The sequence below is a fragment of the Sciurus vulgaris genome, assembly GCF_902686455.1.
Source record: "Sciurus vulgaris genome assembly, chromosome: 7".
Classification (NCBI taxonomy): Eukaryota; Metazoa; Chordata; class Mammalia; order Rodentia; family Sciuridae; genus Sciurus; species Sciurus vulgaris.
In genome coordinates, this window is record NC_136467.1 from 39608144 (window position 1) to 39627496 (window position 19353).

Genomic DNA, 19353 nt, shown 5'->3' on the forward strand with positions numbered 1-19353 from the left:
TAGAAGCCTATCTATTTCTATTTTCAAATCAGGTCCTTTCCATAATACAAGTAGGTCTAAACACTTTTATTCTAATTCTGCTATGGTACAAAAAAAATGACATAAAAAGCAACAGTTTCTGCCAGTTTTAATACAATATTTTATGCTTCTTCCTCTTTTATGTTCTTACAGATATTCCATTAGAGTGAATCGTTAGATAACCAATTGCTTGTTATTGTAAATCCCTGTAAGAAAATTACATTATTTTAGCCCCCCATCTGAGATTTCACTTTCTTGCAGTTAAACTTTCCACAGTTCAGCTACCCCTTATCAACAGGAATATGAAAATATTAAATAAAAATTAGAGAAATTAACTCATACATTTTAAATTGTACCCATTTTGAGTAGCATGATAAAATCTCATACCATCCTGTTCTATCCAACCTGGGATGCAAAAGTATACACTGCCCTCCTGTTAGTCACACAATAACCATCTCAGTTATCAGACTCTCATAGTATCACAGTGCTTGTATTCAAGCAATCTTTCATTTTATTTAATAATGGCCCCAAAGGACAATAGTGATGCTGGCAATATATTACAATATATTGTTATAATTATTCTATTTTATTATTGATTATTGTTAATCTCTTACTTTGCCTAACAAATTACATTTTATCACAGGTACGTATGTATAGGAAAATAATATATATATGGTTTGGTACTATCTTGGGTTTCAGGCACCCAATGAGGGTCTGGGAACATATTACCTAAAATTTGAGTAAAAAGTGACACATATATAATTGTTTCCATCAGCAAGATCAGAGATTACTGTGTAGTATGGTATTCTTTATTTTGAAAATGTATGTAGAATGATTAAGAAATATCTAATTTCTTTTTCTCCCTCAGAGTAACGAAGGTTCCACTAAAGTACTTTCTATATTAGTTTAATCTTCATAAATAAATCACTATTAAGACTATTTTTTTTAAAAAAGACAGAGCCCTTATTAGCAATTTGATTTTAAATTAATTTTATCTATAATATCTTATGCATAAAATCATTAGACAACCATTAAAACAAAAAAAGTCAATGACAAAGTATTCATATAACTATATCACAGACCTAAGGAAATAGACATTCAGAAAAGATTTCAAGGTTACTCAGCAACAGCCTCTGATAAAACCCAACAAATCTTAAAATTGCAATTAGAATTCAAAGGGATCAAAATATTAGTTTATACTGAGCCAAGATTAGGAAAGTCTTCCACTGTTGGTATTTTCATGTTCTTAGTTTTTCAATCAAATAATCGGTCTGTAATTGAAAAAACAAACAAACATGTTTTTACTCCAGATATCATATCAGATAATTTTGATAATTATCAAATAACCAGAAAATTATCTATCAGATAATTTTGCTAGCAACCCTATTATAAGGCATACCAGTCAGGCGCACCTATAATCCCAGGAGCTTGGGAAGCTAAGGCAGAAGGATCGCAAGTTCAAAGCCAGCCTCAGCAACTTAGTGATGCCCTGAGCAACTCAGCAAAACCCTGTCTCTAAATAAAATATATAAAAGGACGTGGCTCAGTGGTTGAACACCCCTTGGTTCAATCCCTAGTACCTAAATAAATAAATAAATAAGTCATACCAGAAGAGCAGGGTACTATACATTCTCTTCCTAAAAATGTCTCTAAAAAAACAAAAAAATCTAATAGTTTTATAAACTACAGTAAAGGTATTCTTCATTATACACAAATAGGCAAATTTTATTAACTATATTACATATTCATTAAAAAAGCATCAATAAGAAATGGAAAACAAAGTTTTTAAAAAGTAAAGTAGATATGGAGGAAACTTAAATGTTATTACTAAGAGAAAGAAGTCAATCTGAAAAAGCTACATACTGTATGATTCCAACTACAAGATCTTATGAAAAGGCAAAACTATGGAGACATTAAAAGGATCAATGATTACCAGGGAATCAAGGGGAGAGTGGGATGAATAGGCAGAGAACAGAGTGGAAAAATGTCATACATTTGTCAAAACCCACAGAATGTACAACATCAAGATCGAACCCTAGGGCTGGGGTTGTAGCTCAGTGGTAAAGTGCTTGCCTAGCACATGTGAGGCACTGGGTTTGATCCTCAGCACCACATAAAAATAAATAAAATAAAGGTCCATCAACAACTAAATAAAATATTTTGTTTATTAAAAAAAAAAAAGAGTGAACCTAAAGTAAACTAAGAACTTTGGGTAATAATGATAGGTAAGTGTTAGTTCACTGATTGCAGTAAATGAATCACTGTGGTGGGGATATGATAATGGGGAAGACTGAGCATGTGTGTAGGCATGGAGTATATGGTAACTCTGTATTTTGCACTAAATTTTGCGAACTACCTAAACCTGCTCTAAAAAATAAAGTCTATTTTTTAAGGTAAACTAAAGTCTTTGAATTATATCATTTCAAAGAGCCTTTCTCAATTTTCCTTCATAATCTGGAACACTTTTGGAATAAACTTCAATATATTTATCTTTTTTTTTTTAAGTCTCATAGACTACTGAGAATACAGATTAAATAATTCAGATTCCCAGGATGAACTATTAACACATTTTATGGTTTTGTTGATTCATGTTTTCCAACTAAAAAGTTTCATGAAAGGAAATACATTCTATTATTAAGCTATACTCTCTACTCCCAAAATGTGATTTAATTAAATTTTACCACAAACCAAATCTTATAGAAAGGTAGAAATGCAGACAGGGGCTAAAGAGAGAAAGGAAAGGAAAGGAGAAAGGAGAAAGGAGAAAGGAGAAAGGAAAGAAGAAAGGAAAGGGGAAAGGAAAGAAAAGGAAAAGGAAAGGAGAAAAATCCCTTTTTTTTTTTTTTGGTACCGGGAATTGAACCCAGGGACACTTAACCACTGAGCCACTTCCCCAGCATGCCCTTTTTTGTATTTTATTGGAGACAAGGCCTCGCCCAGTTGCAGAGGTTGGCTTTGAACTCTTGATCCTCCTGCCTCAGCCTCCCAAGCTGCTGGGATTACAGGAGTGCACCACCGCTCCCAGCTTTACAATTTCTTAAAAGGTTATAAACTATATGATTTTTAGAGACCAAAACTGCTGCCTGTAGAACAACCAACCTTATTTCAAATATACACACAAACAATTTTAAATATGCTCAATAAAATCAGTTGGACATGTTGAAGAGAAGGTTATGTTTGAAATTTGAAGTTTCTAGAAATCTAAGACTTTTTAATTTCTTCTGTACTATTAGAATAGTATCATTTAGTAACTAATGGCAAATAAAAACTTTTGATTATATTCAGATACAGTAACTATCAGTCATCTTATGATCATGGACACAAAAATTAAGAGCCTGATAAATTATTGGTCAAGGAGCCCAGAAGAACCAGAGTCTAAGGAAACTGTTAGACCACCAGTCTATAAATAGCTGAATTTTTTTCTTTTACTTTTGCCTCAGCAAAGTAGGAGTCTGAAATATTTTAGGCTGAAAAGTTCAACCCCAGATCAGTACTAAAGTCCTTTACTTAGAGGAGTTTAAACTGATAATCAAAAATTACAAAACTTGCCAGGCATGGTGGCAATGCTTTTAATCTCAAATACTTGGGAACCTGAGGTATGAGGACTCCAAGTTCAAGATCATCCTGGGCAACTTAGCAAGACCTTGTCTCAAAATAGAAAATAAAAAAGGGCTAGGGACATATAACTCAGTGATATAACACTTGCCTAGTATGCACAAGGCCCTGAGTTTGAGCTCTAGTACCCCCGACACACACAAAATTACAAAAAAATGGTTTCTATGTTGATGTACATTATAACAATAGAAATAGTAGGTAACTTTTACCGAGCACTACCTGTAAGGTACTGTTATTTACTGGCAATACTAGCAATTGAATCCAAAACCTAACAAATGCTAGGCAAATGTTCTACCAATGACTTTACTCTCAGCCTTGCAAAGCACTTGATTTAAGTGATTTATACATAAATTATCTCATCATCTCTCTTATTAACCCGAAGGGCAGGTACTGTTACCTAGGTTCAGGTAATAAAAAACTTGATCCTGGCTGGGGATGTTACTCAGTGGTAAAATACTTGTGGAGCATGCACCAGGCCCTATGTTCAATCTCCAACATCAGCCAAAAAAAAAAAAAAAAAAAAAAAAAGAATGGAGACTTAAGCAAGTAATCTGTATATGTTTCCTTGAGTAAGGAATAGAGCCAGAATTCGTATCCAGATCTGACTCTAAAGTCTGAATTCTTTTTTTTTTTAAAAAAGCCAAAGGCATATATTTTAACTTTAAAAATAACTTAGTTACAGTAATACCTTGCTCGTGTCTTACCCTTACCAACATGTAGCTGACAGTCAAAATTTTGCAATATAGATATAATATATAAGGGATATATATAAGAACTACAAGAAAATCCCCAAAACCCATAAAGTTGCTCAAATGTGAAAACAGAAAAGTCTTAACACTGGAGAACTTGCTATCACGAGCCTAAACAATATCATATACAAGAGTCTAGAAAAAAAGGCTTAGGTGTTAAATAAATTTTGACTTCCTCTTAACTCATAAAATGTCAGTGTCCTGTGAAGTTTCTTAGTGTGACTTGCTCAGCTCTCCATAGCTAGTGCCAATCCTGCAAGCCAGATTTCTTACACGTCTGCAAACCAAAAAATGTCAGCTGAACATCAGCAGTGCCCGCCAAAAATGGGTTCTGACTCACTTCCTCTTTTTGCCAGGACAGGTTTTTTTGTTGTTGCTTTTTCTAAACTGTTTTTGCAGATAGGCATAACAGGTAAAAAAAATATTTTGTAGGAACAATTAATTAGTTTAGAAAACACATCACATAACTAAAAAAAAAAAAAAAAAAACAGCCAGGGAAGCTCTTCTCTTCAACTATGGTTAGCTGAGTTTCTGTTTTTTTGTTTATTTTGGTACCTTTTACCCCAAAGAAAAAGAGCTAGCATCCTGTTACTTATTTTTATCCATAACATTCAGCACCTCATCCAAAAGCGAGGGCCCAAGATCCAGCTGCAGGGAGAGAAGGGAACCTGTAAGGTCAGAGAGGGACTCCTGGGATTTGGTCTTTCCCTTCATGTGCTCGCACGGGCCAGGATGGTCAAACATGTCCTCGGCCGGCCAGTCGCTGTACTGTTCAGACAGGCTGGAGGAGTGGCTGTCCCTGTCCCGGCTGGACTGCGATGCTGAACCACTGGAGCCCCAGAAGGCGTCTCCCTGGTGGATGGTCCCATTCTCCAGCACACGGCTTTTCTCCTGAGCTTCTTCCTCCATGATGGGCTCACAGCTGAGCCTGGGCAGCTTTGGTGGCCCAAAGGACTCCTGTTTGGAATTAAATGTCACTGGTGACAGGAAGGGCAACATGAGCACCTAGGATCCTCCGATGGTGGGGAGGGAGATGGCGTTTTTGAGCACCGGGGAGGGCATTTCCGTGAACACAGAGTCTGAGGTGCTGTTGGCCCTGAAGAACTCGTAGTGTGCGGGGAGCTGGCCCAAGCGCGCCTTCTCCTGGTTCCCAGGCAGAAGCTCATAGTTCCCCTGGAGGAAAGAAATGTCCCCGAAGACGTCGTGCTGGCCCTCTTTGCCAATGTGAATGGTGTGGCGAAAGTCTCCAAGTGGGGGGACTGATCATATCAGGAGACAAAATGTCCCTCAGCTTGAATTTCTTCCCTTTCTTGTTGTTGGCAGCTTTCAGGTAGATCAGGGTCTTGGCTGGCATTTTGGAATTTGAGAGTGTCTATTTCACAAAAGGGGAAAGGGGCCACTTTCTGCACCGATGTTATATGTTCCCCCAAGGTTCTTCTTGTTAGGAACTGTCACATCATTTTCCTCCCAGTGGCTCAGAGGTGGCTCTGAAGTGAGATGGGGTCTGAGAGACCTGGCTGCGCTCAAGGCCACGTGGGGCTTCCGGGACAGTGGGTTACATCATCCAATCCTTTCCAGAGTGAGAAGAGACCTACAGCTGGGGAGGCGGGTGGCGGTGGCCCCAGATGCATCATGGGGCGCAAGTGGCACAGCTGCCGGGCCGGGAGCGAAAAATTCCACCTGTAGAGACACCTGCGCCTGGCGGTCATTCCGGCCGCCGGCTCTCTAAAGTCTGAATTCTTAATGTCATGCTTTTCTATATCATGTACTGTGTTTGCAATGGGGAGACCTGGCCACAGCTTCTCTCTATGTAGACCTAATGACCTGGAAAATCCCCCAACGTAAAAATATTATTTTGAATATTAAGCAATATGTTAAAACAGGTGGTCAAGCTACTGCAAGTGATATGTGCCTAGTCTTGCCAAGAAAAGAACTATAACAAAAGGACAAATATTTTAAATATGTCTGCATATTCCTGGCAGAACAATACTTACCGTGATAAACCAATAGGAATTTATTCTATAAACCAACTTGGATAAGAAGCCAAACTGACTGACTGGTGCCAGAACATGAAGGTGCAAGTGTGAAATGGAACAAAATGGTGGTACATGGAAACCCATCCTAAAATAAAGAAGTAAGAAATGATTAACAAATCAATTCTACTTTAGTTTAAAACAATTTTTAGGTTAAATGACATAAATATTAAAGATATCTAAAACATGTTACCTAACGTAGACAGAATATCACTCATGTATCTCTTTTCCTATATTTCTTTATACACTTCATAGTATTCACATAGTTCCTCTTCTTTTCATGTTCAAGTTCACGGTAATATATACTCTTTATCAAGGAAGGGCTTAATCATACATTTCGCCTAAGAATAACCTTTATAAATACTAAATACTAAGCTGGCATTATCCTTATCACTTCAGTCCTTAGTACATTAAGCTTAAATTCTAAGATACATTCCTATAATGAATCTAATAAAGTTTCTGGGCATGCAAGTAGTAGTGTTACTTTATTCCAAGGCACAACCAGTAGATGGCATGCTTTCTCCTCTAATAAAGTACTCAGGCATTTCTTTGCCTACCAACATTTCAAAAGTGATATCAATCATATCATCATGGGCTGGGGTTATGGCTCAGTGGTAGAGTGTTTGCCTAGCATGTGAGGCACTGGGTTCTATTCTCAACACCACATATAAATAAATGAATAAACAAAAAATATTTTTTTAAAAAATCATAACATCAGGTAAAAAAAAAAAATTGACCACCTAAATTTAATACAATAATTGAGTTAGATGATAATTATTCCTAAGTATTTGCTTTATAAAACATTTATAAGATAATTTCTTTCAATAGAAAAATAATTTTTAAATATAATTTAACCTCTTGCTTTTCATTCATCTATAATGAGAAACTGCTCCAAGATTATGCATGGTGTCCTCTGAAGGATATGGAGCAGGCTAAGGAAATTTCAAAATTCCACCCAGTTGGCACACTGTGAAAGAAATAAATATTTGTGGAGAGTAAAAAAAAAAAAAAAAAAATCATTTCAATTTCCCTTTAAAGATAAGCAAAGATTAAAAGTTTAAGAGCTCAGCACAGTGGCTCACAGTGTAGCACCAGCTAATTGGGAGGCAGAAGAAGGAGGATCATGTAAGCCCAGGAGTTTGAGACCAGCCTGGGCAACACAGTAAGACCCTGTCTCAAAAAAAAAAAAAAAAAGGTTAAGAGATTTCCCAAGGTCACAGAGGTAAAATACAGTGGAGCTGGGAGTAAAATTCAGGGCTCTTGACTCCTTGTCCTACGTTCTTTCTTCTACTAAGTAGTCCTAAGATTGAGAAGGGAACGCATTGCTTTAAGCCAGAGGATCTCAAATACCATCTGTTACTTGTCATTATCACACTAGGATAATGTTTAACAGTTTTCAGAGGATCTTCACACAAACTCATTGGAACACAAGTCGGCAGAGCAGGTAATCGTGGACAACTAAAATGACTTATCTAAAATCACACAGCTAGTGCAAATACAGTGCACAAGTGACATGAATAGTATTAGAATTCTGAATTCTGGTTCTGAAGTATTAGAAGTAATCTGTACTATACCTGACTTGGTACTGCCTACATCACATAGGACAAAGTGAGAAATCTTTTAAAAAGAATACCATCATTTATATTAATCAACACAGTTAATTGAACATTATGTGTTTTTATTCAGTTTGGCAAATGCTAGAGTTCAGTTCAGCAGGCAATAAATCCAATTTAATTTCATGCTAGAAGTCTAATAATGTATTTTTAAATCACGAAAATAAAGTTTTATCTAAAAAAATTCATTTTATACACAATTTTATAGGAATGCCCATTCAGAACAAAGAAAAAAATGACTCATAACTATTTTAACTACATATATATATATATATACACGCACACAGAGATATATATATATATATATCTGTCCAAACTATAAGTTGATATTTTAGAGATACTGAGACATGAGAGGAAGAAGTTTTATCAAATTTTTATTATATGAACTATAATCTTACTTTCAGGAAAAATGTATTTAAACCAAAATTCTGTACTGCTGTTCCCTTTTTCATGAAAAATAACATTTCAGAAAATTCAATAATGCATAATGTTAGTTTCTATCTGATGTATACATACCTCATATTTGAAAAGTCAGTGAAATCATTCTTTTTAAGAATGCTTTTTCCAACAGTTACCATGTCCTCCACTATTAAAACAGGAAAAAAAAACATTATACTTGAGGAGACATAAAGTTCACTAAATTGCTATTAATTTTAATTTTTGGGGATCTGGCCAAAAGTCATATCAAATGGGAAAACGTTTAAAGACACATTCAACAGCTTTAGCTTTAGTTACCAAGAAGTCTGTTTATTGACAACTGAAATGAATCTTCAAATTGAGCCCCAGTGCAATATCATTATCACAAAATATTACACATATTAGCTGGCTTTGAAGAGCAGTCAGGGGAATTATCAAGTGGCTATTTAGAACACCTGATCATCATGATGCCTATTTTAGTAAAGAGAATAGGTAATTATACAGAAATTGTTTGAATTTAGAAAAAAGCGTGTTCACTGCAGCATTATTCATGATTTCCAAGATCAAAATTAACCTAAGTGTCTACCAACAGATGAATGGATAAAGAAAATATGACATATATGTATATACGTATGTGTGTGTGTGTGTATACATATACAATAAAACGTTACTGACCCTTAAAAAGAAATTCTGACATTTGTGACGACATGGATGAGCCTATAGGAGATTTTGCTAAGTAAAATAAGTGAGGCACAGAAAGATGAATAATGTATGATCTCACTTAAATACAGAATCTAAAAAAGCTAAACTCATAGCAGCAGAGTAGAATGGTGGTTAGGAGGGGCTGGAAGCAGGGAAGGGTTGGGAAATGTTGGTCAAACAACACAAAACTTCGGTTAAACAAAAGGAGTAAGGTTCAAGAGATCTAGTATACAACATAATGACAATGTACTATATTCTTAAAAATAACTAAAATAGATTTTAAGTGTTCTCATCACAAAAAGAGGTATATGAGTTAATGTATAGGTTAATTAGCTCAATTTACTCATTTTATAAAACACATATATTCAAGATATAATGTTATATAAAACAAACATGTACATTTTTGTCAATTAAAAAATAAACTTTTTAAAAGAAAGGAAAACTGAATTTGTCTTAAAAAAAATTAGATATATGATATCCCTTCAAGTGATCCTAGACTTTACTAGGTAAACATTTGTGTAATGATTTTGACTTTCAAGTTCTGTCTTCTCATTTTTATTCTTTTGTTTTTCATGGCCTTAAGAGGGAAAAGAAGTCTCCCCGTCAGAAAAATGTTGGTAACCTGGGATCTTCAAAGTATAATGCCAAACCTTAAGCCTATGCACACTATAATCACGTGTCTAAAAGAAGTGAGAGATTCAACAAAGGACAGTTGTTATATTGAGGATTACTAAATTGTTATTATTTACTTCTCTAAATCAGGCTTGCACTGGGAGACTACCAGTTTCTTACATTTTAAATGAATTGATAAAATGTCTGTATTAAGCAAGCCCTGATAAAATAAAAAGTTATAACCTCTCTAGAGCAACCACTAAATAAATACAAAAAGTAGTGACTATGACAACAGATAAAGAAGATTGTAAAAAAAAGAAGATGAGAAATAAGATATGAAGCAACATACAACAAATGGGACAAATGGCAAGATGGGAGACCTAAACCCAATGATATCAATGGTTACGTTAAATGTCAATGGGCTAGGCTGGTGATGTGGCTCAGTGGTACAGTGCTTGTGGAGGTATGTGTGAGGCACTGGGTTCGATTCTCAACACCACATAAAATAAATAAATAAAATAAAGGTATTATGTTCATCTACAACTAAAAAATACAAAAAAAATGTCAATGGGCTAAACATTTCAATAACGAGATTTTCATACTACATTTTAACAGAATCTCAACCATATTTGTTTTCAATTATTTAAATATAAAAATGCATTTGGCTGAAAGAAAAAATATATAATGCAAATTGTAAATAATAAAGTAGAAATAACTATGACACAAAAGAGACTCAAAGAATATTTCCATAGAGATATTTTATACTTTAAATAATCAACTTATTGAAAAGATATGACTCATAATTATGTATTCAAGTAAAATCAAATTCCTCAAAATACATAGAGTAAAATCTGTTGTCTCTATTTCATTGCTATATATAATTTATTATTTCCTTTTTTTAGACTGGTTAGACTTATTTTGTCTTGACTGGCTTGCCTCTTTCTAGCATCTGAAAGTGGTAACTGAAGCCATTGGTTTTAAACTTCCTTTTCTAAAATGAGCACTTAACTATAAATTTCCTCCCAGATACCATTTTACCAGCATCCCACAAATTTTAATATGATGTATTTTTGTTACCAATCAACTCAAAATATTTTCTTCTTTGACCTATTTAGGAATTACTTAGAAGTGTGTTATTATTAAAAAATATATTTTCTTCTTTATTTACTTGGAAACTATTTAGAAATCTGTTTTTGTTTTGCTTTGTTTGTTTGTTTTGGGTACTGGGGATTGAATTCAGGGGCACCTCCCCAGTCCTATTTTGTTTAGAGGCAGGGTCTCACTGAGTTGCTCAGCACCTCGCTTTTGCTGAGGCTGGCTTTGAACTCAAGATCCTCCTGCCTCAGCCTCCCAAGATGCTAGGATTACAGGCATGCACCACCATGCCTGGTTAGAAATTTGTTGTTTAATTTAAAATATTTAGTGCTAGTACAGGTTTTGTTATTTATCTAATTTAATTTCATTGTCTTCAGATGACATTTTATTAGGCTTGAAGCATTTGTAATATGAGAATATTTTACTGAATATGGTCTATCTTAGTGAACATGGACTCTTCAAAAAAAATGTGTATCCTGCAGCTAAGTGGTATTCTGTGTCAATAATGGTCACTAGATTTGACAGTATTATTGACTCCTCCATATGCTTATTAATATTTATCCACCTTTACAGACTATATAAAAAATTAATACTTTTAAGCTTTTAATATGGAAATATTCAAATATATACAAAAGCAGAGAGAAAAACATAATGAAATCCCAAATACACACCAGCTGCTTAAAAATCCATAATATTTGATACACAACAGTTATAAAACTAGTTACAACAGCAGCTTCTATTCTCCCCAAACCCACCTCTACCTTGAAGATAAATTGAAAAGTTCCAAAAATACTAAAGAAAATATGATCTCTAAGAAACTATCACAAGAATGAAACGGAATCTTTTAATACCGATGAAATACTAGAATGTTTCAATTTCTGGTAAATTTAGGCTAAATCTGCAGGGCATGGAAGCACATACCTCTAATCCCAGTGACTTGGGAGGGTGAGGCAGGAGGATCACAAGTTCAAAGGCAGCCTCAGTAATTACAAAGACCCTGTTTCAAATTTTAAAAAAATAAAAAGGACTGGGATCAGGCACAGTGATGCACGCCTGTAATACCAGCAGGTTGGGAGCTAAGGCAGGAGAATCGAGTGTTTAAAGTCAGCCTCAACAATTTAGTGAGGTCCTGAGCAACTGAGCAAGACCCTGTCTCAAAAAATTAAAAACAGCTGAGGATGTGGACCAGTGGTTAAGTGCCCCTGAGTTCGTTCAATCCCCAGTACCAAAAAAAAAAAAAAAAAAAAAAAAAAAAAAAAAAAATTACTGGGGATGTAACTCAGTGGCAAAGTACCAAGCACCCCTGGGTTCAATTCCCAGTACTCTCCCACACACACAAAAACAAAACAAAACAGTTTAAATTTGATCTTTATAAACTCAACTGCTATCTTCTGGTATGAACCGTGTATGTTCTCAAAAGTACTGAAAGAACTTCAGATACTAAAAATCTTTGCAGTATCCAGAAACAACAATTTAAAACCCAGCAAGTCTAGCCTAAATTAACCGTATACACATCAAAAGTTTCCATTTAAGAGGATTCTTTTTTTTGGGGTGCTGGGGATCGAACCCACTGCTTACAAGGCAAGCACTCTACCGACTGAGCTATCTCCCCAAGGATTCTTATACTTTTTTTAAAAATCTGGTCTAATTTTCTATCTTGTAGTTTAGCTTGTAGTATTAACCAAACTAATCCCAAATCCTGGTGACAAAGTCTACAAATTATATTCTGAAGTGAACTTAGAAATGTTTTAGGAAATGATAGCTGACAAGTTACAGAAGGCAAAAGTAGGAAAATACAGAATAATTCTGGAAGAAGCAAAATTCAGAAACTAAGTTTATCACCAAAATCTCATTAACTATTGTTAATTCATCTGCATTAGTGATTGACCTTAAGGGAATATAAACATGACCTCACTTTGAGGCAATATAATTATGCTCATATGCCATACTGTAACTTTTATGCTTGAATTTTTTCATAGCACTTTTCATTTGCAGAGTCAAGAAATGCCAACATTTTAAAAAACTAGAGAGGCATTATCTTTCAGAAATTTTAGACATTAAATAACATGATGCCTGGGATTTGCTTCAAATCATTTGTGGGATGTTAATATATGAAAAATGACCACAAGTTCATATATATTGAAGCTAAGTGATGAATACATGGGGATTATACAATTTTATTTATTTTTGTATATATCTGAAATTTATAATAAAAAGTTCCAAACACTCACAATAGCCCCTTTTCATAAAACGTAGACATGTTGTTATTGCCATTGCTAATGACAATTCAAGATGATATAACCATGAATAATAATGCCATCATCTTACCCAATTCTATTTGCTCTCTCTTTAGATCATTGCAATTTCTAATATGCTTCTTTGGCACTACAAGATAATGATGGGGTGCTGCTGGTTTTATATCTTTGAAGCACACAAGGTCTTCATTCTAAAGGAAAAAAAAGTAATTTGTTAGTGAATTTTAAAAAATCATTTCCTAACACTGTTCTAGTATAACTTAAACATCATAAATCTGTGAAAGGAAAATAGTATGCATGCTAAAAATAAGTCCTGTTAAGCAATTTTATGATTATGTACTAAGTATATAAAAACAAGTCTTAGTTTCTGTAATGAGATGCTCATTTATTCCAAAGAATAAAAAACCTTAAAGTTTCTGCTTTTCCAAGAGAAAAATCAATCTATCCTACATAACTTTAATCAATCTTATATAAAAATATAAAGTTAAAATTAAATAAAATCAGTATCAATAAGCATAGTTTCCTCAGTAAAATTCCCTGATTGCACGGTTACTCATTAGTTCTCCACTCCAGAAGCCAGAATTGAATTTGAATAAGGACCTCACACTCAGGTCAGTGATCTCAGTCATCATCCTAAGATGGCAAACATGATAATTACAACAGTTTATCCATTTTTTTGTTATGGTTTTGCTGTCTACTAGTAAATTTAAATATTGATATACATGGATTGTTCTAGAAAGGGATAAGGTAAAGGATCACAATGTTTTTGTTTAAAGCTTTCCATTTTTTCTTTAGTTTGTCCAGCTAAGAAATAAGAAGTACTGGCCATCAAATCTTGCAACACAAAACTGCCATACTTATAGAGCCCAGATTAGTTGATAATAGTTGATAACACAATTTCGTATTTTTATTTTCCCTCAATTATGACATTAATTTTTAAAAATCCAGAGTTAATTCTTTCTGGTACAGAATACATCCTGATTAGGATTAGTTTGAGATGATACAGCTGAATTCTCCCTCAAATCAGGAGTAACACTTCTTAGATTAACAGAACTAGAAAACATCAGTCTAAAAGAAAACAGGAGAAAAAAAAAAATTCCTATAAATACCTGCTGTTTCATACTCCATACTCAGCCATACGAACCAGAATACTCAGTTCCCTGTTTATCTTCCAAACCTCTATTCTGAAATATTTTATTTACTGTCACATATGATTTGTTTTCCTAATTCTAATTGAAAACAACAACTACCATCAACATATCTGTGATCAGCACCAGGAATAGATAAAATTTCTGTCAAAAGCAAAGAAACCTGATGTTTTAGTTAGCCTATGCAGTGATTAAATTAGATCTCCACCAAGGTTTCAAACATATTGAAGTTGGCTCTCTGATGTCATCCTCCCTCTCATTGCTACTATTGGTCCAGTCACTATTCAGATCTCTATTTCAAGACTATAATTCTATACCAAAAATATGCTGTCAAAAAGTATGAAATAAGTACAAAATTATTCTTTGCAATGTGATGTATGTAAACAGAATGAAAACAAGACAAAGATCCACAATTCAACTAGAATATTGGTTGAATAAATTATGACAAATACATATAATGAAGTATTATTTGGTTATAAAAAGGAATGAGGAAAATCTCTATATACTTATGAAACTATTTCTATTATACATTTCTAATATTTTAAAACTAGCAAGAAGCCTACAGAATGGGAGAAAATCTTTGCCACCTGCACTGGACCTGAGACCCTGCACCTACTAGAAGAAAAAGTAGGCCCAAATCTCCATCATGTCAGGTTGGGAACCAAATTCCTCAACAACACTCCAAAAGCACAAGAAATAAGATCAAGAATTAACAAACTAAAAAGCTTCTTCACAGCAAAGGAAACAAGAACATGAAGAGAGAGCCTACAAAATGGGAGAAAATCTTTGCCACCTACACCTAAGATAGGTCACTAATCTCCAGGATATATAAAGAACTCAAAAAACTTAACACCAAAAGAAACAACCCAATCAATAAATGGGCTAAGGATATGAACAGATCCTTCACAGAAGAAATACTAATGGTCAACAAATATATGAAAAAAATGTTCAACATCTCTAGCAATTAGAGAAATGCAAATTAAAACTACACTAAGATTCCATCTCACTCCAGTAAGAATGGCAATTATCAAGAATACAAGTAACAATAAGTGTTGGCAAGGATGTGGGGGAAAAGGTATACTCATAACAGTGCTGATGGGAATGCAGATTGGTGCAACTGACAATGCAGGGGGGTGGGAGTAGGTTCACCAGACAGGACACAGGGAGGTGGGGAGAGTGTGGGGGGAAGCGAGGGAGGATGGGAAAGAAAGACAGTAGAATGAATCAGAAATAACTTTCCTATACTCATATATGAATTCACAACCAGAGTAACTACACATCCTGTACAACCACAGGAATGGGAAGTTATGCACCATGTATGTATGATATATTCAAATACACCATACTGTCATATATAACAAAAAAGAAAAAATAAATAAAAATAAAACTATGCAAGGAGTAGAAGCAAGGGCAGACTACCTTGTGAAAGATTCTGCAGTGCTGTTCTGGATGTCATTTTTGGAGACTATTCTAGAATCCACTCCTCTAGACCTTCCAGTGATTTTTCTAGAAATAATTCTCTACATTAAGTCAATTTATGATTAAAATAGCTAGAACAGTTTTTCTTTCCAAAAACTATGCCCTGATACCTAAAGCAAATAAAAAGTAATAACATTCCAAAGAACATTTCAATACCAGGCCATCTAAGGTTTTAGAAAAACTTTGAGTAAAGGAGGAGTTAAATTAGCACTGTAAAATTTCCTCAATATGAGTTCAAACATGATGAAATCTAATCCAGTGTTGCTTAACCATTTTCCCATTATCGTCACTCTCGAATTCTTTTAAGACATTCTATGGGATTTTAATACCATAGATATATTATTTATCTGTTTATACACTCTGTGAATCTGTGCATAGATTCCATGCATAGAATCTTCCTACAAAAGAAGAGTAAGATATGTCCCCCACCACAACAAAAACCGATTTTTACCCCCCTTGGTAATAGATATACTGGCTGCTGAGAATGCATAATTTAGCCTTTGATTAGTTCAATTCTGTAGAACATGGCAAGAAAACACTGTATAGAAATCTATGTGGTAAGAAATTTTTATCTTCTGGATAAATTTACCAGACTAAATCCACATGATGTTGGTAACTTATTATTATTATTAATTATTCTAGATCAAATGATCTCCTCTATACTTATAAAATATATACTCTATATGAACCCAATAACATCTACATGTTCATGATGACTATAGATGAATGCATATATAAACATACACATATAATGAAAAACATACAAATTAAATATTAGGTAATTAGTCCCTTTGTATGTGTGTGTGGCACTGTAAAGTGAACTCAGGGCCTTTCTCCTAAGCCACAAATCCTCCTGTTTGTCAAAGTTCTGTGAAAGCTGACTATATTTGATGTTTTCATTCTTCCCTCAGGTTATTCTCAATCAACTGAAACTGCCTTGTCTCACCACTGCATTTCAATCGCCCTCCTCAAGGTCAATAAGCATCACTTCATAGACAAAACAGTCCTGATCTAAGTTGATGTGTCCACAAGCACATTACGGTCACCTCATCTAGATTTAACAATGAGGAAAGGCTGATGTTACTGACAATTCCTTCCTTCTTGATTTGTTTTTTTTCTTAGCTTCCCTGGCTTTCCTTCTAACTTTCTGGCTGTTCTATCTCTGTCCCCTTTTCAGATCCTTTTGTTCTGCCTGTTCCTTAATGTTAGTATTTATTAAGAGTTCTGTATAAACCCCCTTTCACTTCTTCCCCTTCATGTACTTTCTAGGGGATTTCATTAATTCCCTTCTTTTTTAATTTCCATCTATCAATTGACAGTTTGTGTCATCTGGGCTAGAGACACAAATTTCTCTACAGAGTGCCATGCCATCCAACCATTTAATGGACATCTCTACTTACATGCCTCTTGCTCACTTGAAACACAATTCCAAAACTGAACTCACTTTGCTATCTATCACACCTTGCCATCCCTCTCTTATGTTCCCAATATTAATGAAAGTTTACCAGTTTAACCTAGTCAGAAACCTGGAAATCATCTTTGACTCCCCACTCTTCCTCATTCTCCTACATATAAATAAGGGTCTTCAACCCTGGCAAACTGCCATTTTGGGATCAGAAAATTCTTTGTTATGGGGGGCTCTTCTGGGCATTGTATGATGTTAAGAACAAACCTGGCTTCTTACCCACTTAGGTGCCAGGAGCACTCACCTCCTCCCCGGTCACACACACACACACACAGTTGTTACAACCCAAAATATTTCAACACATTGCCAAAACTCACCAGGAGGCAAAATTGCCCCAGTTGAGAACCTCTGATTCATATTCATCAGCAAATCCTGCTTGTTCTATCTCCTAAGTATCTCTTACATTGGTCTATTTTTTCTTTATCCCCACTACCACATTCTAATTTCAAGCCACTACCTGGCATGATTACTCCAACAGCCTCCTAACAAGTTGTCATACCTCTAGACTGATCCTCTCCAATCATTCTCCACAATGGTGCCAGAATGATCTTTTCAAGATCAAACCCCTTCATGTGGCTCCTAGATCCCTTCCTTCCAACCCACCACTAAACATTTTGAAACTTCCCTTCTCACTCTTCAGAAAAATACAAAACTCCTTAAAATGAATTTCAATACCATTAATGATCTGGCCCCTTGCTTATTATTCCAGCCTCATCTCTCACTACTCATTTCCTCAAACTCTACATTCCAGTTAACTTTTGTCAGCTCTCCTCTGGCACAAACTGAACTCCTGGAGGTTCTCTTCACCTGGGACAGCCCTCTCTCCTCTCCTCACCTAGCCAACTCTTACCTATGTCTCACTTCCTCTGGAAATTCGTCCCTGATCCCTCAAACCTGGGTTAGGTGCCCCTCCCACAAGCTTAGAAAATACTATAAAACCACCTGACCACAGCACAGGCACTGTAATTGGCTGCCACATTTGTATGCATTCCACCCCTTAAATTATAGAACCCACACACAGACTGTCCTTTTATCTTGTCCACCACTGACTCCAAAACCAGGCGCTTAGCGAATTAAAGAATGCTTACAATCTTTGGAGCTGATTTTTTCAAACGGTTGTTTCTTTAAAAACAAGTAGAACAGGTTGAAGAGTGTGTACCAGATATCCGAAAATATATGGGCAACGTCAAGTCTGAAATTTCCACGTATCCCAACTGAAAACACTTCAGCAGAAATCAAAGGCCATTAGGTAACGGTTTGACTTCAGACCCACTACCCTCCACCCCAGCCAATCTAAGAGCACTTAGCATTATAATTATTTTCTACTAGATTTCTCATCGGGTATTGGTATGAAGAGTGTGCAGAATTTAAAATCCTTATTCAGAAAGGAGAAAGAAAGAATCTCTGTAATAAAAACAGAGGCCCTAAAACGCTCTTTTCTGCCAAGAATCTCGCTACCTGCAGCGAGGAGGAGGATTTCGGCTATAGCACTAATTTTTCTCCCCTGGGAACTGGGCCTCGTTGGAGGCACTCCCGGGGCCTCCTCAGAAAAGTCAGTCCGTCTTTCGCAGGACACCCGGCCTTCCCCACCCGGTCCACACTGCGGCTCTGGCTCGCGAGCTCTGCCTGGCGATCGGGATCCTCCCGACCCGGTCCACACCGGCCAGGCCTCCCTCCCGGAGCTCCGAGGGGCGGTCGGACGTCCACCCACCTCACAGGGCAGGAGTTCGGTGCTGGTCTCCTGCTGCCTAGCAATCCGACAGAACAAGCAGTTGCTATCGTAGTCCCGGGACTCCGGGGACTGTGCCGCGGCCTTGGAGGTTTTCTCTGAGTTACTGTCGGAGGCCGAAGGTCCGTCGCCGATCACCTGCTCCTCCGCCATGGTACCTGCCCCTGCAGCCAAGAACCCCAGCTTCGCCAATAATACTGCGCCGGCGCGGGCCCGCCTCCCGCACCTCCTCGGTTTAACCTCGAGGCGTCGCCTCTCGACCGGCTTTGGGCTAGGCAAGAAGTGGGGCGCACGCGCCAATTCAGACTGACAGAAGAGCTAGGGCCACGCGACCGGCGTTGGGCCTCGAAACCAGCTACCACTAGGGAGCGAGCGAGGGTGCTATAAGGGTCGCCCCACCCCGCTGCCCCTCGTTGGTAATGA

At 36.1% G+C, this 19353-nt stretch overlaps 1 protein-coding gene and 1 pseudogene across 2 annotated transcripts; both read right to left on the reverse strand.

Moving 5' to 3' along the window:
* Positions 1 to 110: 110 nt before the first annotated feature.
* Positions 111 to 19305, reverse strand: HINT3 (histidine triad nucleotide binding protein 3). Its single transcript, XM_079148280.1, has 5 exons — positions 18913 to 19305; positions 13183 to 13300; positions 8545 to 8614; positions 6377 to 6503; positions 111 to 1289 (listed from the first exon to the last, which is right to left on the reverse strand). The coding sequence occupies exons 1-5, from the start codon at positions 19081 to 19083 to the stop codon at positions 1257 to 1259; spliced, it is 519 nt and encodes a 172-aa protein (XP_079004406.1). The 5' UTR covers positions 19084 to 19305; the 3' UTR covers positions 111 to 1256.
* Positions 4883 to 5996, reverse strand: LOC306666295 (cdc42 effector protein 3-like; annotated as a pseudogene). Its single transcript has one exon. The product of its transcript is annotated as a cdc42 effector protein 3-like (transcript).
* Positions 19306 to 19353: the final 48 nt, after the last annotated feature.